At 39.5% G+C, this 21,571-nt stretch overlaps 1 protein-coding gene across 2 annotated transcripts; it reads right to left on the bottom strand.

The window, feature by feature from the left end:
- Nucleotides 1-1,120: 1,120 nt before the first annotated feature.
- On the bottom strand, nt 1,121-20,884 carry fam204a (family with sequence similarity 204 member A). Of its 2 annotated transcripts, none has more exons than XM_041947622.1 (7): nt 20,516-20,884; nt 20,174-20,249; nt 19,893-19,923; nt 19,048-19,153; nt 17,363-17,452; nt 3,363-3,472; nt 1,121-3,168 (listed from the first exon to the last, which is right to left on the bottom strand). In XM_041947622.1, exons 1-7 carry the CDS (start codon nt 20,765-20,767, stop codon nt 3,117-3,119), a joined length of 717 nt encoding a protein of 238 aa, XP_041803556.1. In that variant the 5' UTR covers nt 20,768-20,884; the 3' UTR covers nt 1,121-3,116. The 2 variants fall into 2 exon arrangements, with proteins under 2 accessions (XP_041803556.1, XP_041803557.1); XM_041947623.1 differs by having other exon boundaries at nt 19,048-19,150.
- Between the last annotated feature and the right edge of the window lie 687 nt (nt 20,885-21,571).

Here is a 21,571-nt window from a genome sequence, read left to right as displayed (position 1 = left end):
TGTGAAGCACTTTGTACTTTGCTGCCTGGAAATTGGAACCATAACCTATGCTTATCATGTGACAAAAGCCCGCAGAATGAAACAGGATATTCACAATTGCATATGAAGTTTTGTCATTACTGAAAATATCCAGTTGCCGCTCCAGATGTAACATCAAAAGTCTCCTGGCTCTCCCGTCCACAAACGGCAGTGAGTGTGCGCACGTTGCTTCAGTTAACACTGAAGTGGTAAAGTGTTCCCACACCGCCACACTGCAGTGTAAACACCGCTCATCCAAACACTGTCAAACTAATTTCCTCACACCACAGAGGTCCATTTTGGCTTTCAGATAAATCAGTTCTTCCTCTAATTATCAATTGTGACACCCATAATCACTGGAAGACTGTAGCGCTGAATAAATAGCATGTCTTTTGTGTTAGAATTCTGTGCATCTTGACAAACACGACCCATTAAACAACCCTGTGGCCTTTTTCAAAAGCGATGATTACACTAATTAAAACTGCAAAACATCTGAGAGGGCTACAGACGTGCCAGAATTAAACAGGTCATTAAACGAGCCAGGGAATATGTCAACATCCACACTGCCTGTCGCTCCCACAACGTGTTTCTTTGAGAGGAAGGGAACAAACATGCTGCTCCTGCACTGAAATATGATTGACATGATATGACATGTGAAACAAAAAAACATTTTGGGGTCCAAAACACAGAAAACACTGGACAAAACACATTAACACACTGTTTTCTAAAACGTTGTGTCCTGTTAATGTATCTCTATTGTCCTGTCAGTGTCAGTGTTTTTTTTATTTTTTTGTGTTGTGTTTTCTGTTTTGTTAATGAATTCATCTGATAGTATTTTGCCCCTCATGGCCACCTGTAAACCTTTATTTTTCATTCATTTTTCCAAAAAATGTTCTCAAAAACCTGGAACAACACGCCAAACAGCAGCACCACCATGTCCGATCTACACTTTGCGTTAGGTGTGAGGTGTTTTCAACATCGCTCGCCTTTATCAGCTGCATCTCACAGATCTCTCCTCTGAGTTAATCCTCTTCTAGCTGGTGATAGCAGCAAGCGATAGCGCCGATGTCTTGTTAGCAGCAACACATGTTCCCTTTCATACAACAGCAGCTTTCAAACCATTTAATGGGATTGTTGTTGTTGTGTTTTTTTTTTTTTTTTTTACCCACCCTCCACACAACAAACACTTTTCCTAGAAGTGTTTCGACATGTGCCCAAGGAATTTCACAACAAATCAGCCTAGGTCAGGGGCTAAGATTGGCCTCCAGTAACAGACTATTGAAAACAGCTCCTCAACATGACGAGAGGGGGAAGTGGATTTTCCAGCTTAAAAGCAGAATCATCTCTGCTCAAGGCATTACCCTGTGTTCCAAGAGATTAATAAAGTGAGATGCTATTGATACGGCGCTGCGCTGCTCCTGGATCAGTGCTGGTCATGTTCACTGACAACTGCTAGCTTTGAAAAATGGCTACATGGCCTTTACATGTGGAAAACTTTGCTTTTTTGCCTTTTGGTTTTAATGTTGTTGCAGGTTCTTCCATTGAGATGATAAATCGAATACAACCTTGTTGAAAAGCTCCTAATTCGAAGAAGTTGTGTAATGTTTATAAAACATGCACAACACCAGCATCTATCAATTCTCTCTGATAAAACTGCAGACCTTTAATCCAGTCCTCTATGTGGGACTTATCCAAAACCTTCCAAGACCCTAAAATTGGGCTACTTTTCGTCCTGTTAAGAAAGCATCTGCTGATGTTTCCTCACTCAAGATATATTTTCATCAAAGTGAAGAAATCCCATGTCGTACTTTGATGTGCTTAACACAGTTTTAACTCGTGTCTCATTACAGAGATAATTAATAGTTTAATTAGCATCAATTCTCACCGACTGACAGCCTCTGAGACACACAGTCATGTGATTCACTTGAATGTAAAGTGATCCAAAAAGCTTGATTCTTCAGCGTGTGGTTTTGTACTCATGCTGTATCTAGGTTTCTTCAGCTCAGGTGTTTTGTATCGCCGCTGCCTAAAAACTTTTGTTTCTGACGTGAAGTTAATTTTTCCTCACAGAGATTCAGCCTACACAGCAAAGCTATGAGAATACGGCTCCTCACCAGGGGACAAAGTGCCCAAATATGTGCAATGCAAACAACTTAGGTGGATTAATTTTAATTCTCATTACCTTGAAGCAAAGCAATCATTTTCTATGGTTGAAAAAAATATAAGCAAGCATTATGAATAAAAGTAATTATCATTCTTGTGCTTTTTTGCATGCTGTTTGCAATTAACTCTTCCTGGAATCTGAATGAGCATTTCAGAAGTGCGAGTAGCTGCGGAGGCAAACGCTGCAGATCAAAAAAAGATCAAAGCAACAGCGGGAGGAATCGACGGTTTTAGACGAGTTTACAGATGCTGAAGAGAGCTCTTCACACAATGAGCGGCGAGTGTAGGCTTCGAGAAACAGCGCGTGCCTCTTGTTCGGGCTGAGATACAATAGCATGTCTCCCAGCATGGGTGAGGGCCAACAGCAAAGCCTCTGTTTCATGTCTCACCCCCTCCTCACAGCGTTCACTCAACTTCCAGTTTACAACTGCTCACAACTGTTTACAGCAGCCAAATTTCATTTTCTACTCCCAAATCCTATAGCACATTATCCTGTACATTGCATTAGGGCCCTAATCTTTCCTTTCTCTTCCTCGGAAGAAGAAAGGAGCGCCTTCATGATTAACCCACTTTACAGCAATAAATAAACGCATCATCCAGTAATGTACACCAGATTTAATTTGAAGGGGGAAAAAAAGGCCAGAACGCTCAAATCACTGAAATGTAATGAAAAATAACACAATGCAGACACCAGTGGGCGCCTTAGGAATTAATTTGAATGCTTCATAATTTTTCTCTCTTGTAGTCTCTGGATTGGTTTTTTCTCAGCCAACTATGTGACTCCCCCCCCTCGCCCTCTGCTGTTGCGAAGTCTTCAAAATATACAAAAAGAATAAAAAGAAACAGGATCAGTCTGCCAAAAAAAACAAAAACAAATTTTTTTATCAAATTAACTTAAAATATATCACAGTCTTTCTCCTCTTCCTCCGTGTGTGTCACATGAAGCCCATGTTGCTTTTGGTTTCCCATCGTTTTTTCGCCTCAAACCTGCAACACAGAAAAACAGGAAATCACTGAGCCCTTTCTGAATACGTTTTAGCCGTCAACTTCAATCCCTGCATGGGTAATTCAAAGTGGAGCTAATGCAGGTTTCAGTCGCTCTATCTTAACTGGACTTGAACCCAGAGTGTCACACTTGGCAGATATGATGGCAAACATGAGGACAGAGAGAGACGTCATACCCCCAGGCTATTGCCTTCTTCCTTTTCTGCGCTGCCCTCAAAGCTTCCTCTTCCTGTTTGCGTTGCACAAAGTCACGGCAATCAGCGGCTCCAGCGATATTCACAGCCAGCTATTTAGAGGCAGACAGAGGAGAGGCCCATTAGAGAATGGAAATCAGTCTGTGGCAGGAAAAAGCTTTCTGACTGATATGTCAGGGTGGCTTGCTGTCAGAATCTCGGCTTCCCAGTGCAGCCTCCTCCTCCACACCACAGCAAAACCGTTACTGAGCTGAACAACGCGTACATGCCATCCTACCATCCCAGAATTTAGCAAATTCTACAAGACATCAGGACTAGTGATGGGGTGTAACTCCGACTGATGCCCTACCATTTCTTGCAGCATAGAAACACGTACATTATGCATACCATAAATTAAACATAATGCAACAAGATGAAGCAGCAGCACAACAATGTGAAAATATAAACACCGATCGGGTGTTTGAAGAGTAACATCAGGAAATTTTACAAGTGTAATGAAAATATAAGGATGTATTAAGATTAATATTTGGCTTTGTTTTCATCGTAGCTCGAAACATTGTTGCCTCTTTTTACTCTCCAACTGCAATAATATTTGATGATAGATCAGTTTTTCCCTCTTTAAAGGTTCAGTGTGTAGGATTTAGTGGCACCTAGTGGTGAGGTTGCAGACTGCAACCAACAGAATACCCCTCGCCTCACCCTCCTCCACAGTGGCCGCTAGAATCGCGAAAGGCCTTCTCAAGCGCCAAGTTTGGTTTCTGGGGTGGACATGGCAGACCTGCTCCCTCAGTAGATATCAAGTTCAGAGGCAACAAAACAATTCTAGTTTTCAGGTGATTATACACAAAATATAATTGTTATTATTATATTCCATTTCTGCCAATAGATGCCCCTAAATCCTGCACACTGGACCTTTAAGACCTCTGTTGGTTTTACTGTGTTCAGCATAGATTGTCTATGGGTTTGAAATCCTCCTTTGTTAAAACTAAGTTTCCTGTTTCTGAATCAGACATTAAAACGGAAACATTTACTTGTTTTGTCAATTGGCAGAAAACGCTGAAAATCGATTAATTGTTTAAATACACTGATTCCATCTTCTCAAATATGAATATTTGCTTGTCTTTTTGAGGGTAAACTGTCACTATTTTCCAACATTTTAGAGACCAAAAGATCTAGATGATGACAATCGTACAGAATCAAAATCAGTACAGAAAACAGCAGCTGAGACAGATTTCTGAAGTGTTTTTCTTTGAAAATTTGAGACTACGAGCTGTTTTCTAATGTGTGACACCCAGCATATTGGTAATCGCTCTAGGGCAATAGCCAATGAAAGTTAAGGTCAAGAGATACCAAACAAATGCAGGTAACAACGTTCACAAATGTTCCTGGTAAATATGCGTGTGAGGGTGTATCTGTGTGTGCGTGTTTTGTGTGGGGGCTGAAGTGCCCCATAGCGCCATAAATTACAGGAGCATTGTTTTATTAAAATTATTCTTATCTATTTTGCTTTTTGTTTGAGGTGTTTTAAGAGGAAGTCACATTTTTAAGCTCCTGGCTCTCCCACACATTGTTTCTTTTTGATTACTTCTTTTTTTCTTGTTTAATGTGCAAATGAAACAACTGAATAAATAAACAATGAGTAGCGATGTTCAGCATTTTGCCATTTTTCCTCCGTCTCAAAAATGTTGCAATGGCATTTTTCACTCATCACCAGCGTAAAAGAGACTTTACTGTTTGGAGTACTGCAGGCAGTGCCTCAAATCAGAAGTGAAGAGAATGACCGTGACTGCAAGAAGCAAACATTCAAATCCCAGGGAAGACGTATGTATTGTGAAGCAGAATAATCCCAATAACCCCAGTCACACAGAAGCACGGGAAACAAAGAGAAAAATCCTGCCTCCTCTGTCACTCCTGAGATAGGTTTATTATTCAAGCAAAGGCAAACTTTGATAAACAACTTGGAACAATTTCACCAAACCTTTGGGTAATTCTCTGTAATATTCAGAGTACAATCAGGGGGGAAAGAAAGTCTTAAGGTAATGAAGAAATGTGCCACCACTGCGCCACTTGGAAAAAAAAAAGACCTGCTGGAAAAAAAATGTTTCAATTATAATTAAGTGGGATAAACTTTATTAGAAAGACTGAAACTAAAATATCTCCTAATGCATGCTGGGATTAAGCAGGTCAGAGCGAGCAGGCAGGAAAAATTAAACTCTAAAGGCTTTTTATCACCATATTTCAGGAACCAAGGGTGTAAAATGTTCTAATTTGGGATACATTAAAAGCCATAAAGGTCTTTCAAAAAGATTAATGGTACTTTGCTTGGATTTAAGATAAGGGCTTCGGCTGGCTGCAAGTACTGGGCTCCGGCTGGGCCCTCAAGGCATTCATCTATACAGTCACTGGAAGATTTGTGAAAGCGTCTGCACAGCCTGAAGCGTACATACTATGACAGTTCTCCAGTTCTTTGCCATTTTATAGGTTTTAAAGTGCTCAAATCATGTTTTCTCCTCTTAAGAGAGTTACAACGGGTGATTGCTCTTACATTTGCAGTAGATTTGCGAGCAGATAAAACCACACCGCGGTTTTCCCTGCTCCTTGTTGAAGTGGTGTAGGTGCTAAATGCTTCTGAGCATCTGCGTTGCACGCAGAGATTATAAACAAGACGTTTATTAAATTGTTGACAAATCTGAGAACAGCTCCTGCTCTCTGTGTTTGCACAAAATGACTCATTGGCTCATTCTAGGAGCAAATCAGATGAAACTGCATGATGCTAAATGGTTTCATTTGGAGATTTACGGACAGGCATTTTTTCTTTTTTTCTATACCAGGATTACCCACATTAACCTGCTCTCCTGTGGGGTTGCATTTGAAATGCAAAAGGTCTTGAAAACACGCCTGCCATGCCATGCCAAACATTCCAAAAGCAAAATTAAAACCCCTCATTTCGCCCTCTTTTAAATTCACAACATAGCGTTTACTACATTTAAAGCATTAAAGGTCTTTAATTTTTTCCCCCTTTTTTTTTATCAGTTTAGTCTACAATCCCTGATTGTCTTTACTGGGGCTCAACATTAATGTCAACCAAGTTACCTAGGAGACAGAGCAGATCAAAGAGACAAAAAAACCCCCTCAAATGTCTGATTAATCAAGCCTGCAAACAGCTTATTTCTTTTAGCCTGCATGCAAGTATGAAAATGAGATTCCGAGAGCAGTACATTGTGCAGATTTGTTCATTCTTATCTGAACAAAGCCAGCGGCAGCTTATTTCATGGATCACTGGCACTGTCAGCGCTGTGGCGCCGAGCAGGTGACGGCTCCTCTTTCTGTGGCGAGAACAAAATTAGCAAAAAGTCGGCACAAATTAGCCTCTCATATTTTCAGTAATATGACATTATTTTTCATTTACTTTTTTGATCCACTTTTCAGGATTTTTTCCCCCTCCCCTTGCGTGCATCTTAGTGCCAAATCCTTTCACATCAGAGGCTGGTGAAAAATAAGAATGAAAGTACAAAGCTGGAATAAAAGCAGAAGACAGGAAACCTCCTGCATTCTTTGTTTATGTGGCTCCTAAAAGCCAATTCTTCCCACTCCATCACATATTAATGTACAATTAAGTGTCCATCACAGCCATGTTTCTGTGCCTTGTGTGTCTCTCTCTGGTGTGGCCTGGGCACAGGCGTGTTAAAAACAAGGTTTATTCAGAGGATTAATAATCTGACCTTTGGAAGATTTGAGGGCAAAAAAAAAAAAAAAAAAAAAACATTGTGCACAATGCTGGCACTGCAGCAGCAGCAGCTTAAGGCCACTAGGAGGGTTAAGTCAATAGTACCGTTTTCTGTTCATTCATGTTTGGGTCGTCATGGAGATTCAAGAGGAGACCCAAACATGGGGCCTCAATCCAAAAGAAGAAAAAAAAAAGAAAATCTGCAAAGCCATACACTAGATAAACCAAGTCTATCTTAATGACAGTTTCACACTGTTTTCATTTGTGTGCCTGCTCTATTGCATCATTTCTGAGGTGTGTGATAAATGAAAAAAGCATTAGGAAGTCTTTATGAGCAGGGCAGGGTTTACAAAAAACACTGTGGCAATTAAACAGCAAGTGCAAAAAGACAATAGCTGAATGAAAGATGAGAAAAATACATCTCCACGTGGATAAAGTGTTAAAGCTCCTATTAACAATAAGAAATAAATGAGGGCTTTAAGGAAGAAATGGCCTTAAACCCATTCATAAATTTCCTATCCAGGAAGCCTCTTCCAATTAAAACGTGTGAGAGGTGGATTAACAAGGGCTATATGGCTTTGCCTCGCTAAATCACCTCCCCGAGCTGCTCTGCTGCATTTGACGTGTAAACGATTAATGACCAGCCTAATTCCCTTATCACACTACCTTAATGCCTAAATAATGTGGCCTTAGTCAACTTTGGAAAGCAGGGCTATATAAGAAAGGAATGAATATCAGATTAGCCAGCTTGTGTGTTATTTCGGAATAATTTCTTAGAACTGAGGCAGAGGGGGGAAGGAAAATGTGTTTCTGGCTGCAAAACCTCAGTGTTGCAGCAACAGAGGGAAGGTCAAAGGATCAAGAGGTCAATCAATACCACCCATATCGTGTTAAAAAGGAAGGAATACAAAGTCTCATTCAGTTGCTTCATTCTAACAGCTCTAAAGTGAAATGATAAAATGAATGACTGGAGCAAACAATGGCAATCAACCAGAATATCAGGTCTTGCATTAGGAAATAGAACTGACAGAACATCACGTGGTGTGAACAAAACTCTTTATCTATTAACCGATTATCAGAAATGTAGCTGATTTCAGTGGTGGAGGGAATATTAAGATTCTTTACTTAAGTAAATGTAGCAAAGACACACTGTAATAATATTACATTTCAAGTAAAAGCACTGCATTAAAAATGTTACTCGATTGATGTATCATTAGATTATTCTTCCTGTTGCATGATTGGAACATTTTATTGTGGTAGTTGGCTGAGGTAGCTATTTATTTAACAGTTTCAGACAGAGATTTTTAACACTGAAATTGCTTGTTAACAATCGTTCAATAGTACAAACACCAACACTATTCAGTTTACTGCAATTTAAGACAAGAAAAAGGAGCAAATCCTCACATTTAAGAAGCTGTTTGATGATGTTTGCATGAAAAAATTAATTAAAGGATTAATCAGTTATCAAAATAGTTGCGGATTAATTTCCTGTCGACCGACTAATCGATTAATCGACAAATTGTTTCTGCTGTAATTCCACATGCTGCTGGATAGTTTAACATATAACAACGCATCATATTCTATAAAATCATTGCATGTTTTGCATGTAAAATCTTCATCTCCTAAGTAACTAGTGACTAGAACTGTTAATAAAGTAGTGGAGTAAAAAGTGCAATATTTCTCTCTGTATTGTGGTTGAGTCCAAATATTAAGTGGCATGAAATGATATAATCAACTAGAAAATTTCAGAGACGTTTTGAGTGTGCCTGACGCCTGGTGCGTATCCCAGTAATCAGTTTTCTGACTCTGGGTGTTTGCCAAGTGGATGTGAGGGAGCACTGCATGGGTGTCAGACGGTGGATGTGATAGTAGCATTCATGCGTGAGTACCTGAAGCACTTTAATGGTGACAGTATTTGTGGCAGTGATAGTTCTGCTGGTACTTCCGGCAGTGGTATGAGTGCTAATATGACCAGTAGGGGGAATTAAATGCTGGAGTTGTATCATAGAGATGAGAGGGAACAGAATAGGTGGGCAAAGGCCATTGTCACAACAGGTATCGAGGCATTGTTAATGTCATTTGTAACACCTGCACTGACGATCTTAAAGCTGAAAGTATAAGTCCTGCAGTCCGAAATCGATATCATTTTTTCACGTGAAAGTATGATGATGTCATATGGCTCCAGAGAGGGTTGGTGGGTCTGACGATTCCCCATCGTCGTGTATGTGGAAATAAACAGCAGTTTTTTATAACGCTCAAGACAACAATTAGTCGAATCCCCATGAAAAGTCATAGCGCACCATTCCACTCCAACCACTTTTTGCATATGTGTTGGTGGTGCTGCACGGCCAGTTTGCACAGAAGATGACAAGTAATAACTATTGTGTCTTCTTGTGCTTTGCACAGCAGGCACACCACAATAAAGCACTGTACTTGAGGAAATGCACTCAGGTAGCTACAGCCAAACACTCGTCAATCTATTGATCACTGAAATAATTGTTCCGGCTCTGCTTAGAAGTTCACCGATAACTTAGATTCTCTGAATTACTTCAACAACGACTGCTTCAATACTAAATTCAGGTACAGCAAAACCACAGTTAAACAATGTGTAATGCGAAAGCATAAACAATTACAATACAGGATTATTCACATTAAAATGTAAAAAAAAGTATCACTGAATGCATCTCCATGTTGCTTTATTCCCACTGTTTCTCGTCTTTCATGGGGCAGCCTCATAAGAGCGTTTTGTAATCTCGCCTCCACTTTGACAAACAGAATTACATGGCAAGCAAAAAGAAAGCCACTCCAGGGAGGGCACAGTAGAACAGCCATGCCTCCATTTTCTCGTCTGGTAATCTGATGCTAGATACACATGACATGTCATCTTTAGGGAGTAGACAAAAAAAAAAAAAGAAAAAGAAAAAAAAAATCTCTGAAAGTTCGCCTGCTTTGTGCACATGCCATTATCTTGCCTCTTCTGAGTAGGGTAGGCTTATTAGCAAGCTTTGAACTCACACTTACAATAATATGCCATCAACAGTTTTATAAGCTAATTAGAAAAAACAGTTTAATTAATGAGTGACTGGCAATAAAATGGCAATCATGAAAAAAGAAACAGAGGGTGCTAAGCTTCCACTACCACCAATTAAGGCCTAATTACAAACAAATTATATATGTGTTTTGCTGTGGGCTTTAATTTAAAAAAATGGCTTTAATTAAAAGAGAAAACATGCTAATTAATTAAACAGCACACAAATCTACATTGAAAAGTATGCTTTGTCTATCAAGTAATTAATGAAATACAATAATCCAAATGAGATTCCCAGGCATTTGATAAAAGCTTAGTACCCATTTCAAAATCCATTTCAAAATTAATGGGCGAAAATTTAATGTGAGTCATCCAGAGATACAATAAAAGTTCATTCTGTGATAAATTGCTTATGCTGAAGGAAAAATGAACAAAGAGGAGAGTTTCCCTGAACTCTCTGCGAGGTGGCCTGGGGGGGGCTAGCAGGGGAGACAGAGTCAGCCTCCTACTCTGATGTGGGGCGGGGAAAGTCAGAATCTGATAAAGCCCACTTTCCACAAAAGCGCTGCTCATTAATTTTTTGATTACAAACACGGGGCATGGCAGCGAGAAGGTGGTGAGAAGAAAAAAGGTGTTAAATAACATGAATATCATGAAACACTCTTAGTTCAGCTCTTTGTTTCAACTAAGCCACCATGTCTCCTCTGACAAAATGCTTCGCCACCTTTGTTTCACAGCCTTTAAGCGAGGCTTTCTAAAGGGTAGATTTCAAGGACAGTGGGGCTTTTCCTTTCAGCAGCTGCTTCCATTGAAATACGAGCTGGAACATAATGAGGGATATTATAACCATCCGCAGGTTCAAACGAGACAGAAACCATAAATGGCTCCAGTTAATACATATTCATATGGATAATTATTCTGTATTAAGTGATCCAGCTATTAGGAGGGAGAACTTCTTAAACTATTTCGATTGATTGGGTTAATCTTGCTCAAAACCGGGTCTAAAGAGAGGTCCACCAGCGGAAGGCCGTCCAGACTTCAGGAAGCCACTGGTCAAAAATTAGGCTACATTAGGGTGACACAAATTTTGTCTAGCCAAAGGCAAGGTGTTACTGTGCTAAAGCAATGTAACAGCAAGCCAGAAATGCTAGGCAGGTTTTTCTGAGTGCTTGTGACACTTTAACAGCATGTGTCAATTCAGAACGTGTTATAATGACACATTCACAGCGCATGTAAACATATCCAGAGCAAAAGCCTTCGAAGTGGCATTTTCACAGCACTTTGAACAGAAGTGGAGCGTGTCCACAGTGTGTGTTAACTTCATTGCCCTTCAGTGTGAAAAGCATCACTACAATTACATATAAAGAGAGCAGTGCTCTTAAGTCTCAAATAACCTGGTTTTGTTTGATGCATGTAAATGTAAAGACTGGGCTAGAATCAAGTTCCCACCGTGACGTCATTTATTGGTTGTGGACTACCGGTCTGAAGCCTTGAGTTTGGCACTATGGCTGTCGCCATCTTGGTTTTTTTTTTTTGGAGCAAGAAGTGACCATATTTGGACGAGAGGGTGGAGCTGAGCAGGATATGCATCGCTACACCTCTATACTGATTGGATCTGACCGAGAACCCAACAACACGCAGTGGTAGCGAAGCGAAGCATACCCAGCATTACTGTACATTTTACTCTCATTGGACCCATAATTTACACAATGAACATTATGCTGTATTGAAGAGCACTTGCAACTAGCGAATGAGACCTTAAAGTCATTAGGAAAATGTTTACAGAGGTAAATAATCGAGTGAGAAGTTGGGTCATTTTCTCATAGACTTACAATCAAACTTCTTTTTACAGCCGGTCGAGTTGCCCCCTGCTGGCCATTAGAAAAAAAGCAAGTTTAAGGCCCTTCCACATTGGTTTCACTTGTCAGACCCGAAAGCTGCATCCACTATTTATTTGACCAATATGTCTGCTTTTGTTTAATGTACTGTAGCTGTGCCATCACAAAATCTGTTCCTGTTCACTTTTGGTTTGCACCAGGTCTGCAAATTCATGCCTACACAAAATAACAAGGTCCAAAAGTGCAGTTGAAGAAGAGGCAAACACTTTCAGTCATAACACCTATGAAAACTACTGTGCTGAATATTAAAGGTCAGTGTTAACATTTGCACCTAATGAGACCTAACTGGATGATAGCCAGTGAATCCAGGACTGAATGAATAGTTCTATGAATACAACTATGAGGTCAACTTATTGCAGTAAACATCCACTAGATTCTAATACATTTGATCATCACTTCAATTTATCATGTGGATAAAGGTCCATTTCCAACTGACTTGAGTCTGCTGTGGGAAGGACTGCATTAACATGATTAATACTTTGTAGTATTTACAGGTCCGATTTGATAAGACAGTGATTCTTTTATTATTAAACTGTTCAAATAGTTCAACACCAGGTATGTCTGAAATATACTGTTCCTCCATAGTGCCTAGCTATTTTGCACTGTATAGACTACAAAGAAAAACTGCCTTTAAGAACATATATGCTTCTTTGTGTGTGATAATGTTTGCAGGCCTGCTACTTTCCTTTTGGTTCAGGAGAGGCCAGCAGCCATGCAACTACTTTTTATTTTCATATTCTTTAGCTCCTGAAGTAATGAAATGGACTTGACACCCCCTATTGTGACAACCTAAGAGAGTTTCTGTTTTGAAGTGGTAATGCCACTCTAATAGCTGTGATGAGTGCTATGGGGGAACTGTAAGCTCTAACATGGCGTGACAGTCTTTTGTGGTGAAATATACCCACTTACTATAAATAAAGTACAGCTCCTGACTATTTCAAAAGGCCTCAGTGGCTCTGTCTTACAAAGAGAAAAAAGAACCAGGGAGTAATTATTTGTTGTAAGGATGATGTTGTATGAAATACTACAATGAGAAGGTGCATTAGTGTGACAAAGAAAGTACTATAGAGTAGCAGTCATCTTTAGGGCACAGTGCTGAATGAAGACACCAATAAAAGTTCTCTCTCAAATTATATGCTTAGTACTAAATTTAATTGGCAATACCAATCCGGTTTCAGAAAGTCTAATTCAAGTTGACCCTCCAAATGACGTGATACAGAAAATCATTTCTTTGATGCAATTGGGTGTGATAACCTAGTAAAATGTTGGTTTAAATCATACCTAAGTAATCTTATTCCGTAAGTAGATATGAACGGCACCTTATCAGAACTAGGACTGGTCATGTGTGGTGTTCCACAAGGATTAATCTTAGGACCCCTACTCTTCCTAATATTTGTAAATGACATAAAATTTGTTTGCTGATGATTTGGCTTTGCTAGTTTAAAATGTGTCGAATTTGGTAAAGATTGCCAATACAGTTCAGTATTTAACAGCAAGGTGTTTGAGCATACTAGAGAGCAGCATATATATGATACTTGGCATAGTCAAAATTCAGCCAAAATATACAGTGTAGATATAGTTCTTTTGGGTCTAAATCCTAAAGTGTGGAACTATATAGCTGATAACGTGATATACATGGAATCGATTACAGTTTTTAAAAATAGCTGTGAGAATGTGAGAACACTTTTTAAGGAAATGGAAAAATGAGACGTACTTTGTCTTGTGCATTATATATAACACAATAAAACCAAACTGACTAGAGCCAGTACATTACAAATTTTCCTGTAGATCACACTACACTTTAGATAACATAGGAAGCCCCGCCATGCTTTGTAGTACTAATGAGTAATCAGCTTTTAGCACTAGCTCATTTACCAGGAATAGCTGCAAAATCAGTCTGTCAAATGTGAGCTACTGGATGCTATCAAGGCTCTTGACAGGCTGTGAGTAATTTTTTAATGTATGTGTCAGTCATTCCATAATTACTGAATTAATTATCCCAAATGCAACTTACAGCAGTGTGAAATAATGTACAGTAATCGAAGACATGAGCCCGAGCAGAGGACTTTTAATCTACTGAACTACTAGGACTACTTTAGAGGAGAGAAGCTTTTTACATTATTTTATGTCCTCTAAGGCTTGTGAAAAGCAATCTAAACATGCGGCGAAGGATCAACAGACATCTTTATGAGAAAAGAAACCCTATCTACACACTTTAAGGGAATACATTAGGGAGCTTTGTCTAAGCAATGGAGACATAAATAATATTTTGTTACCTAAAAGGGGATGTGATTTCTTTGCACCATCTTCGTGGGCGTTAATTCTTTCACTTAAAAACCGAGCATGTCTTCATGAATTCATCTAAAACAAAGACTTCCAGCCTTGGGAAATATTTAAAAACCGTAATGAGAATAAAAAACCTCAACCTGCAATATCCAAGCAGCGCGTCTCAGAAGTTTGACAGATGAAAGAACACCAATCTCAGAATTTGTAAAGAGCCTTCAAAACAGGTTTTTACCAAATTGTTTTAATGTTCAGATTAAAAGAAGAAAGTAGAGCAAATGGAAATCATTAATTGATTTGAGGGAGCTCAAAACAGCAGAAACAAACATTTCCGTCTTATAAAAGGGGGGATTCTGACAGCAAGCCCTCTATCTTCCTTCCATTTCTCTTTGCTTTGAGGAGATAAGTGGGAAACCGTTAGATTGAGGATGAAAATATACTGAAACATTGTCATCCAACATGTACCAGCGTTTTCTTTACAAAACAATGCCTAGAGGGACAAACAGGCCTCTTTAGTTCCTCACAGCTGTCGGAACGCTTTTGCATTTTTTGCGAAGGAAACCTGTTCCCATTCTTCTTGTGAAAAGCCTGCCACAATCATGTCTTGGTGTTATGACCGTAAACAAATTAAACATCTAAGCCATTCCGTACCAAATGAGCCACTCAATTATAACCTTGAAATTGATTCTGGCCACAGCGGGGATTATTGATCCTCTAAATGTCTGTCACAGTGCTCCTGTCAAAAGTGAACAGGAGTGCTGTAAACAAACATGTTGGTCTTAATGCTATCTGCATTACAGGCTGCATCGGTTAAGGTATAATATAATCCTTTCTAACTGATTCAGAATCCTTCAAACTTTTTGGCTTTCAGCTGCCACTTCTCTTCACATTTTCCACACACTCAGCACTGCCTTTCTTTGTATTCAAAAGTGAACGATAAAGAACTTTACGTCACCAGGGTTTTAGGGATTTCAAAACGGTCAATTTACTATACTCTTGTGAAATGAAGTTATCACTGCTAAACAATGAGTTGTGGCTGCCAGGCTGCTGTCACATCCCATCACGGTTCTGGCAAGACATGAGGCAGGTGCCAGGGAGGCGAGCACCTCGGCTCAGGCTAAAACCAATCCACCAGCGCTCTAAGAGGCTTTCTGAAAGTACAGTGCAGGTGCCACTCACAAGAGCTTTCATTTAACTCCCCCATATTTGACCACTCTGCAAGCAGCTAAGATGGGAATATGAAAGGGCTCTGATGCCACACACTAATGTCTATTACACAGTGGAGATAACGGGGCTACGCATGTAATGCCAATTCAATGAATAGTACAACTGTTTTTTTTCATTCCTAAACACAGATCCTTGTTTTTGGAGCCTACTTATTCATTCAAGGGGGTGAGGTTTTCCAGGAAAAGACTTACTGAGAGCACAAAACGTGTTATTTTTTTAAATAGCAGCAAAATGCAATTTCATGCAAAAACACATTCTTTACCCTTGTTTACAGTTTGTGGTGTCATTTCTTGCTGAATATTATCTTTTTGGGTGACACATCTAGCCATAACGTCAGATCTTGTACTGTGTCTTTCTGATTCACTGTTGCTGTGTTATGGGGTTGTGAAGTGGAAGGAGCCTGGCTACAGAGGTAAGTGTCTCATTGATTTTTCCCACTGACAATATTACATGACTGATAGTTGGAACGACTTAGATGGGGATAAAATTCATTTTGATAAAAAGCCTGTGGACATAGAAAACATGAGGAGAAGTTGACTCTGACTTCTAAGGTTATTTCAGTGAGAAACATCTAATCACCTCACTTTAAATTCTCCAAGATGTTACTAGTTCACCAATAAAAAGTCTAGCCCATAATTAAACAAACAAGATACAACAGTCAGGCTAGCCAAGGCTATCTCCTCCTGTTTCTTGTCTTTGTGCTAAGCTGAGCTAAGCTAACTGGCTGCTGGTTCTAGCTTCACATTTTTCATACAGACACGAGAGTGGTATTGATGTTCTCACCTCTGCCAGAAAGAAAATAAGTGCATTTCCCAAAATGCTGAACTGGTCCTTTAAATCAATTCAGTTTTAGATTCTGGGTCAGTTTTGGAAAAATTCAGCAACTCTAGCAGAGGTTTGTTCACAACTGCAACAACAAAGTGTTCTGAACTTGCTACAACTCTCTGACTGGCTTCTTCTCTATAGCATCGGTAACAGCGGCTTAAGGTACAGTATTATTTAGGGCTGTCTGCCACGCTAAACCAAGAGACAAAATAGCATTTCTTGGAAAAAAAATTTAGAACAACAACAAAACCTATAGTACAGGATCAGTTCATCAAACATGGCATTCTTGTGTTTTCTACGTTGAGCAACACTCATGATTAAAAGAGAAAATGGAAATGGAAAAATATTTCCTGAACCAGCAGCCCCGCCTACTTTGCAACTCTATTGCAATCTAAGACTGACAATGGAATCTGAGCCCACAGTGCTATACATGTTTGTGTTGCTACAATTACTGTACAAGATGAAAAAGCTTATGGGACGCTGTAAGCAGCATGCATCATGAAACAAAGAAGTTTAACTTTGATGCTCAAAGTACAGCAATTGCCCCAGTGGAGAAGTAACACCGCAGCTGTATGTCTTTTTAACCACAATTATGTGTGTGTGTGGGCTACATTTTATGCTAAATTAGTTTCAAACCACTTGATCCTTGATGCCTGCCAAGGCGGTTAGTTACAAAACTTCAGGCACTGCATTTAGGGACATGTACACTTCAAAGGTATGAAACTCTTACCTGGAGAATGATTTAACAGTTGGCTTGAAAGCAATGTACCCTTCATTAAAAAGCAGAGCCAAAAGTCCTTTAGACACTGCAGCACTTCAAAACTAAGGGGAGGGCTTTCCATTAACTCAATGGAAAAGGGCTGCAGGACTGAATGGCGGGTGTCTGCGTGTGTTTTTGTTCCTCTATGTCTTTGCAGCAGAAATGGCCACGGATCCATTAGCCTGATTTGTCACAGCAGGAGCACCCCAAAGATCTCTTATCAGCACAACGTACCTCTCGAGTGGCGAGTCTGTCGCTCATCTCCTCCGCCTTTGCAATGTCCCCTTCAGCTATGGCCCTCTCTATGCTCTTTTCTAGGCCGGACTGCAGAAGAGGGGAAAAAAAATTCAGGGGTTTTTTTTTTTTTTTTTTTTGGAAATAGGGGTAGAGAGAAAAAAAAAAATCAAAGAGTAACTTCAAAAGTCCCCAGGGCCTTATTTTTAATATGATTGCCATTACTACAAATATGTAGATTTCCCTTCACAAATGAAAACCTTTTTGATTGGATATTAGTGGGGAAATCTTAGAAATGCTACAGGAGATTACCAAACATAAATGTGACTCTTTAATTACACATTTCCATTACAGGCCTAAGCAGAGGGGGTGCAGAGAAGCCCCCGGTTACTGATGGCAAGGCAGTTCTGCTGTGATGAGCCTATCTGAGGAAGCGGAGCACCAGATTTCTTCAGCCCTAAAAATTTCATCATGCTAAAAAAAATACACTGGAAAGAGGCTGTAATTATTAATGTGTCTCTTCTGATGTATTGTTTGAGGGCCTTGACTCAGTGGTAAAAGTCCAGTGACAATACTATCAAGCTTAAAAACACAGAATTAGTAAAACAATTTTCTCTAGTTGCTTAGTCTTAATATTGCTTTATAAAGTTTATTACTCTGCATATAAGCTGGAGCTGACAACCAGACTTGCGATCTCAATTATCATCTATTGTATCTCACAAACAAAACTCAAACTGACAATCCATTATCCTTTGTGCTATGAAATGTGTTTTTAAGGTCACTGAAGAAATGCTGTTAGCAGATGAATTAATCACATCTGGCTGCTATGACAGCTTTTTCCTCAAATGACTGTGTGAAGGACTTGGCAGAAGTAAAAAAAAAAGATATATTAATTACAAGGAACTGCATTTGAGGGATGAAGGAGCCCCTCATTATGTTGATGTGACAAGTTCTGTTTCATTCAGCTTGTTAATCATTTCCTTTATCCTTTCATAGTTGCCCTATTCAAAATGAGGCTAAAATCAGCAAAAACTCAATTTTATGCTGCTCTGAGATAAATTAAGCACAAAATACTCCAAAATAATCATTAAACGGATTTCAAATTGAAATGAGAACAGCTCCCATTCACTGGGTCAGCTATAATGTTCATCAAGCTTGCAAATATTTTGCTTCATTGGCAATTTGCAAGGCTTTGCATAAAATGTTCATTCATCTTTAAGTGTAGAAACGTATCCGAATGAAAGAAAGTTAAGTTAGTTTCTTCAATGATGAATTCCTGAGCAGTGGTACATGTCCTTTTATTATCTAACCATTAATTTAAATGTTCTAGCTGCAATCACAGAGGCTGTATAAAGTACTCCAACTTGCATTTGTCAAGCAAAATTTGGATTTTCATTAGGTTTCTTACAGAGGAAAAACCTACATATGACTTTAATCCCAACCGCACAAGAAAGGAGATTCATCCTAATCTTATCACTAAATGTAGCCAAACATAATCTTTAATATTCATCGCAGTGTCAGGTTGAGTTAACACAAGGATTCTTCTAATCCACGTCATATCACAAAAAACAATGAGAGCATACAGTGGCACGGAAACACAAAGGATGAGAAGGTGTTACTAACAGCTACGACTGACATAGTATTAATCCACAGCAGATAAATTGGAAGGCAGGAGTCTTTGTTACCTTCGGAGGGGGTTTGGAACATGCAGGGGGATGAAATCGATCATTTACACCGAAATACTGCTTAAGCTCATCCCAGTGCTTCTCCCGCTCCTCCTGACGCTCTCTGCTGACAGAGAAAATGTGTGTTAATGTTCATTACATGTAGAGCAGCACTGTAATAAGGCAAACTATCACTGTCCATCCAACTGGACTCTCTTTCAATCTCTCTGCTGAAATCAGACTAATATGTCTTATTGAGGGTGTGTCGCACAGCACAGTAGTACTAGTAGTAATAGTATTAGTGTAGGTAAAAAGGCACAATGTTGGCACATTCTGCCTCATCACACTTCCCTCAACACAATGCTGCTATGATGCTACACTGGTTGCTAATTTGAATTTGCTGACATATAGACAATTCAATAAATATTGCTTAACTATAAAGGATCTCTGTTTCTTATTAGTTTACAACAAATCACACATGCTTCCATTTTCTAAAGCATACTATAGGTTGTTGTTTTTGTTTTATTTTACCTTACAGACAGCCACTGGATTCTAGTTCTGTCAATAAAGCACGAGGATCAGCTCTCAGATTTGTAACTTGTTTGTGTTAGATAGTCCATTGCTGCTAACATCATGTCTGCATTTATGTTCATTAAAGAGTGTTACAATTGCGTGATAGTGTCACTGGAAATCCAGTTGATTTCAAGGTTCGGCATGTGAAATTTTAGACTTGACTGCACTGACAGGTTTTCGTTTGGGGAGTGCACGCTTTCAGCTACACATTTGCCACAGGTGCATGGCAAGAATTACATGAGTATTTTGTTGTTTAAACTACTTTCCCTGGTTAGTCTTAAAAAAATAGATACCTTGTGTCTGTAGGTTCCTCACGTTCCACTCCTGTTGAATGACAAAAGAGATGCAGTTAAAGGTTAGCAGCTAAAAAGTCTTCAAGTGCCCATAAGGTGCTCTATTACTTACAGCATTAAGAGGGTGGCCTAAAGGTCTAATATGGGTATGAGTGTAAAGGCTGATCTGAGCACTTTGCCCACTGGACAAGGTAAAATACATACTAACAGAAGCAGCCATTGTGGCATAACATCAACATACACTATCAAGCATTACATTTTCATTGGATTATCACTAACACCTTTTCTGTGTCGTCTTCTTTTTCTTTTCCTGGGGACTTTCATTTCATCATTTTTCTTGCGTAGATCCTGGAATTTCTTAAACACACACAGAAACTGAATTCATAAGGGCACCACAAACCTTGATGTGTCTCTGCTGTACACAGATCATGATATGACTCTTACATAGCGCAACAGGGCTTCAAAAACATGTCATCAACACATTCTGATGCAACTAAAATTGTAAATGTCGATATGTGTTGTTTAAGAATTAGCCATCAGACACCACAGATGGTATACAGGTAGCTTGTATCTTACAGAGCAAATGCTAAGTTTAGCTCACACTGCATACCAAATCGACATACTTGCCACATTTCTTGGGATATACCAGGCATACTACATGTCGGTAAATCACTGTCTGCATCGCTGGCAGCGTGTGTCGACTGTGCTTCAACCACTGAACCACTGTTTTCCCCGGCAGAGCTAAACTTTTCACCGGAGCTCACACACTTCTCAGCCTCCCTTCTCTTCTCAACATCACCCTCCTGCTCATCCTCCTCGCCATCTGGACTGAGGTCGTCTTCGGTTAAACCTTTGGGCAGGAGTCCGCTGTACATTCCCAGTCAGTAGTGTACGGTCACGTAATTAGGTAATGTATCATTCCCCTACAGTAAAAACCGTCAAAAATCGGTAAATTAGAGATTTTGACAGCAGTTGTTGGGGCAGGCTCTCATTTCCGGGTAAACACTGTGACGTTTCTTGTAAGAAACTGCCAATTGGCTGATAGCAAGGACCCGTTGAGCACATGATCCAATCAGAACTGTGCTCACAAAGGCTGTGCAGCGGAGCACGAGGACTAGACAAAAGCTCTTATTGGCTGTTTTAGTAGCAACAACATTTAACGGTTTACGGTTCCGTTTGAGCTTGTTGTCCTGCAGAGCGGTTTTATGGTGTGAATTTACTTGTTATAATGACACCTTCAGCTCAGAATAGACGTGTGAACCAAATTTAAGGAGTTATAGCAGTCTAAGTTAGTTTTAACGGTGAACTAAAGTCAAGAGCAGGCTGTTGTGGAGCATTTCTAATTGAGGTGAGCCAGGCTACTGACAGGTCCGTGAATTACCAGGAATCATTCAAATGTTAACCTATATTTGTGTCATGTTCTCGGCGAGATAAGCTTCCCTCTATGACCAATGGTTCGCAATTTGCTCAAAGTGCTTTGGGCATTACATTATTATTAGAATGATTAGCATGCAAATCTTGTATAGCCCCTGGCACTGGCACAGGCACATCTACCCTTAAATTGCTCTTTCACACTCATTCACATTAGGCTTTCTTTTGGTTGCATCTTATTGCAAAGCCAATAATCTACATAAATTATAGCCTGCATTTTTTGTGCAGTATAAATGTAGAATAATGGA

This window comes from Chelmon rostratus, chromosome 11, assembly GCF_017976325.1.
Source record: "Chelmon rostratus isolate fCheRos1 chromosome 11, fCheRos1.pri, whole genome shotgun sequence".
Taxonomy (NCBI): domain Eukaryota; kingdom Metazoa; phylum Chordata; class Actinopteri; order Chaetodontiformes; family Chaetodontidae; genus Chelmon; species Chelmon rostratus.
Note: the sequence above shows the minus strand (reverse complement) of the source record. Positions and strands in the feature narration are given on the sequence as shown.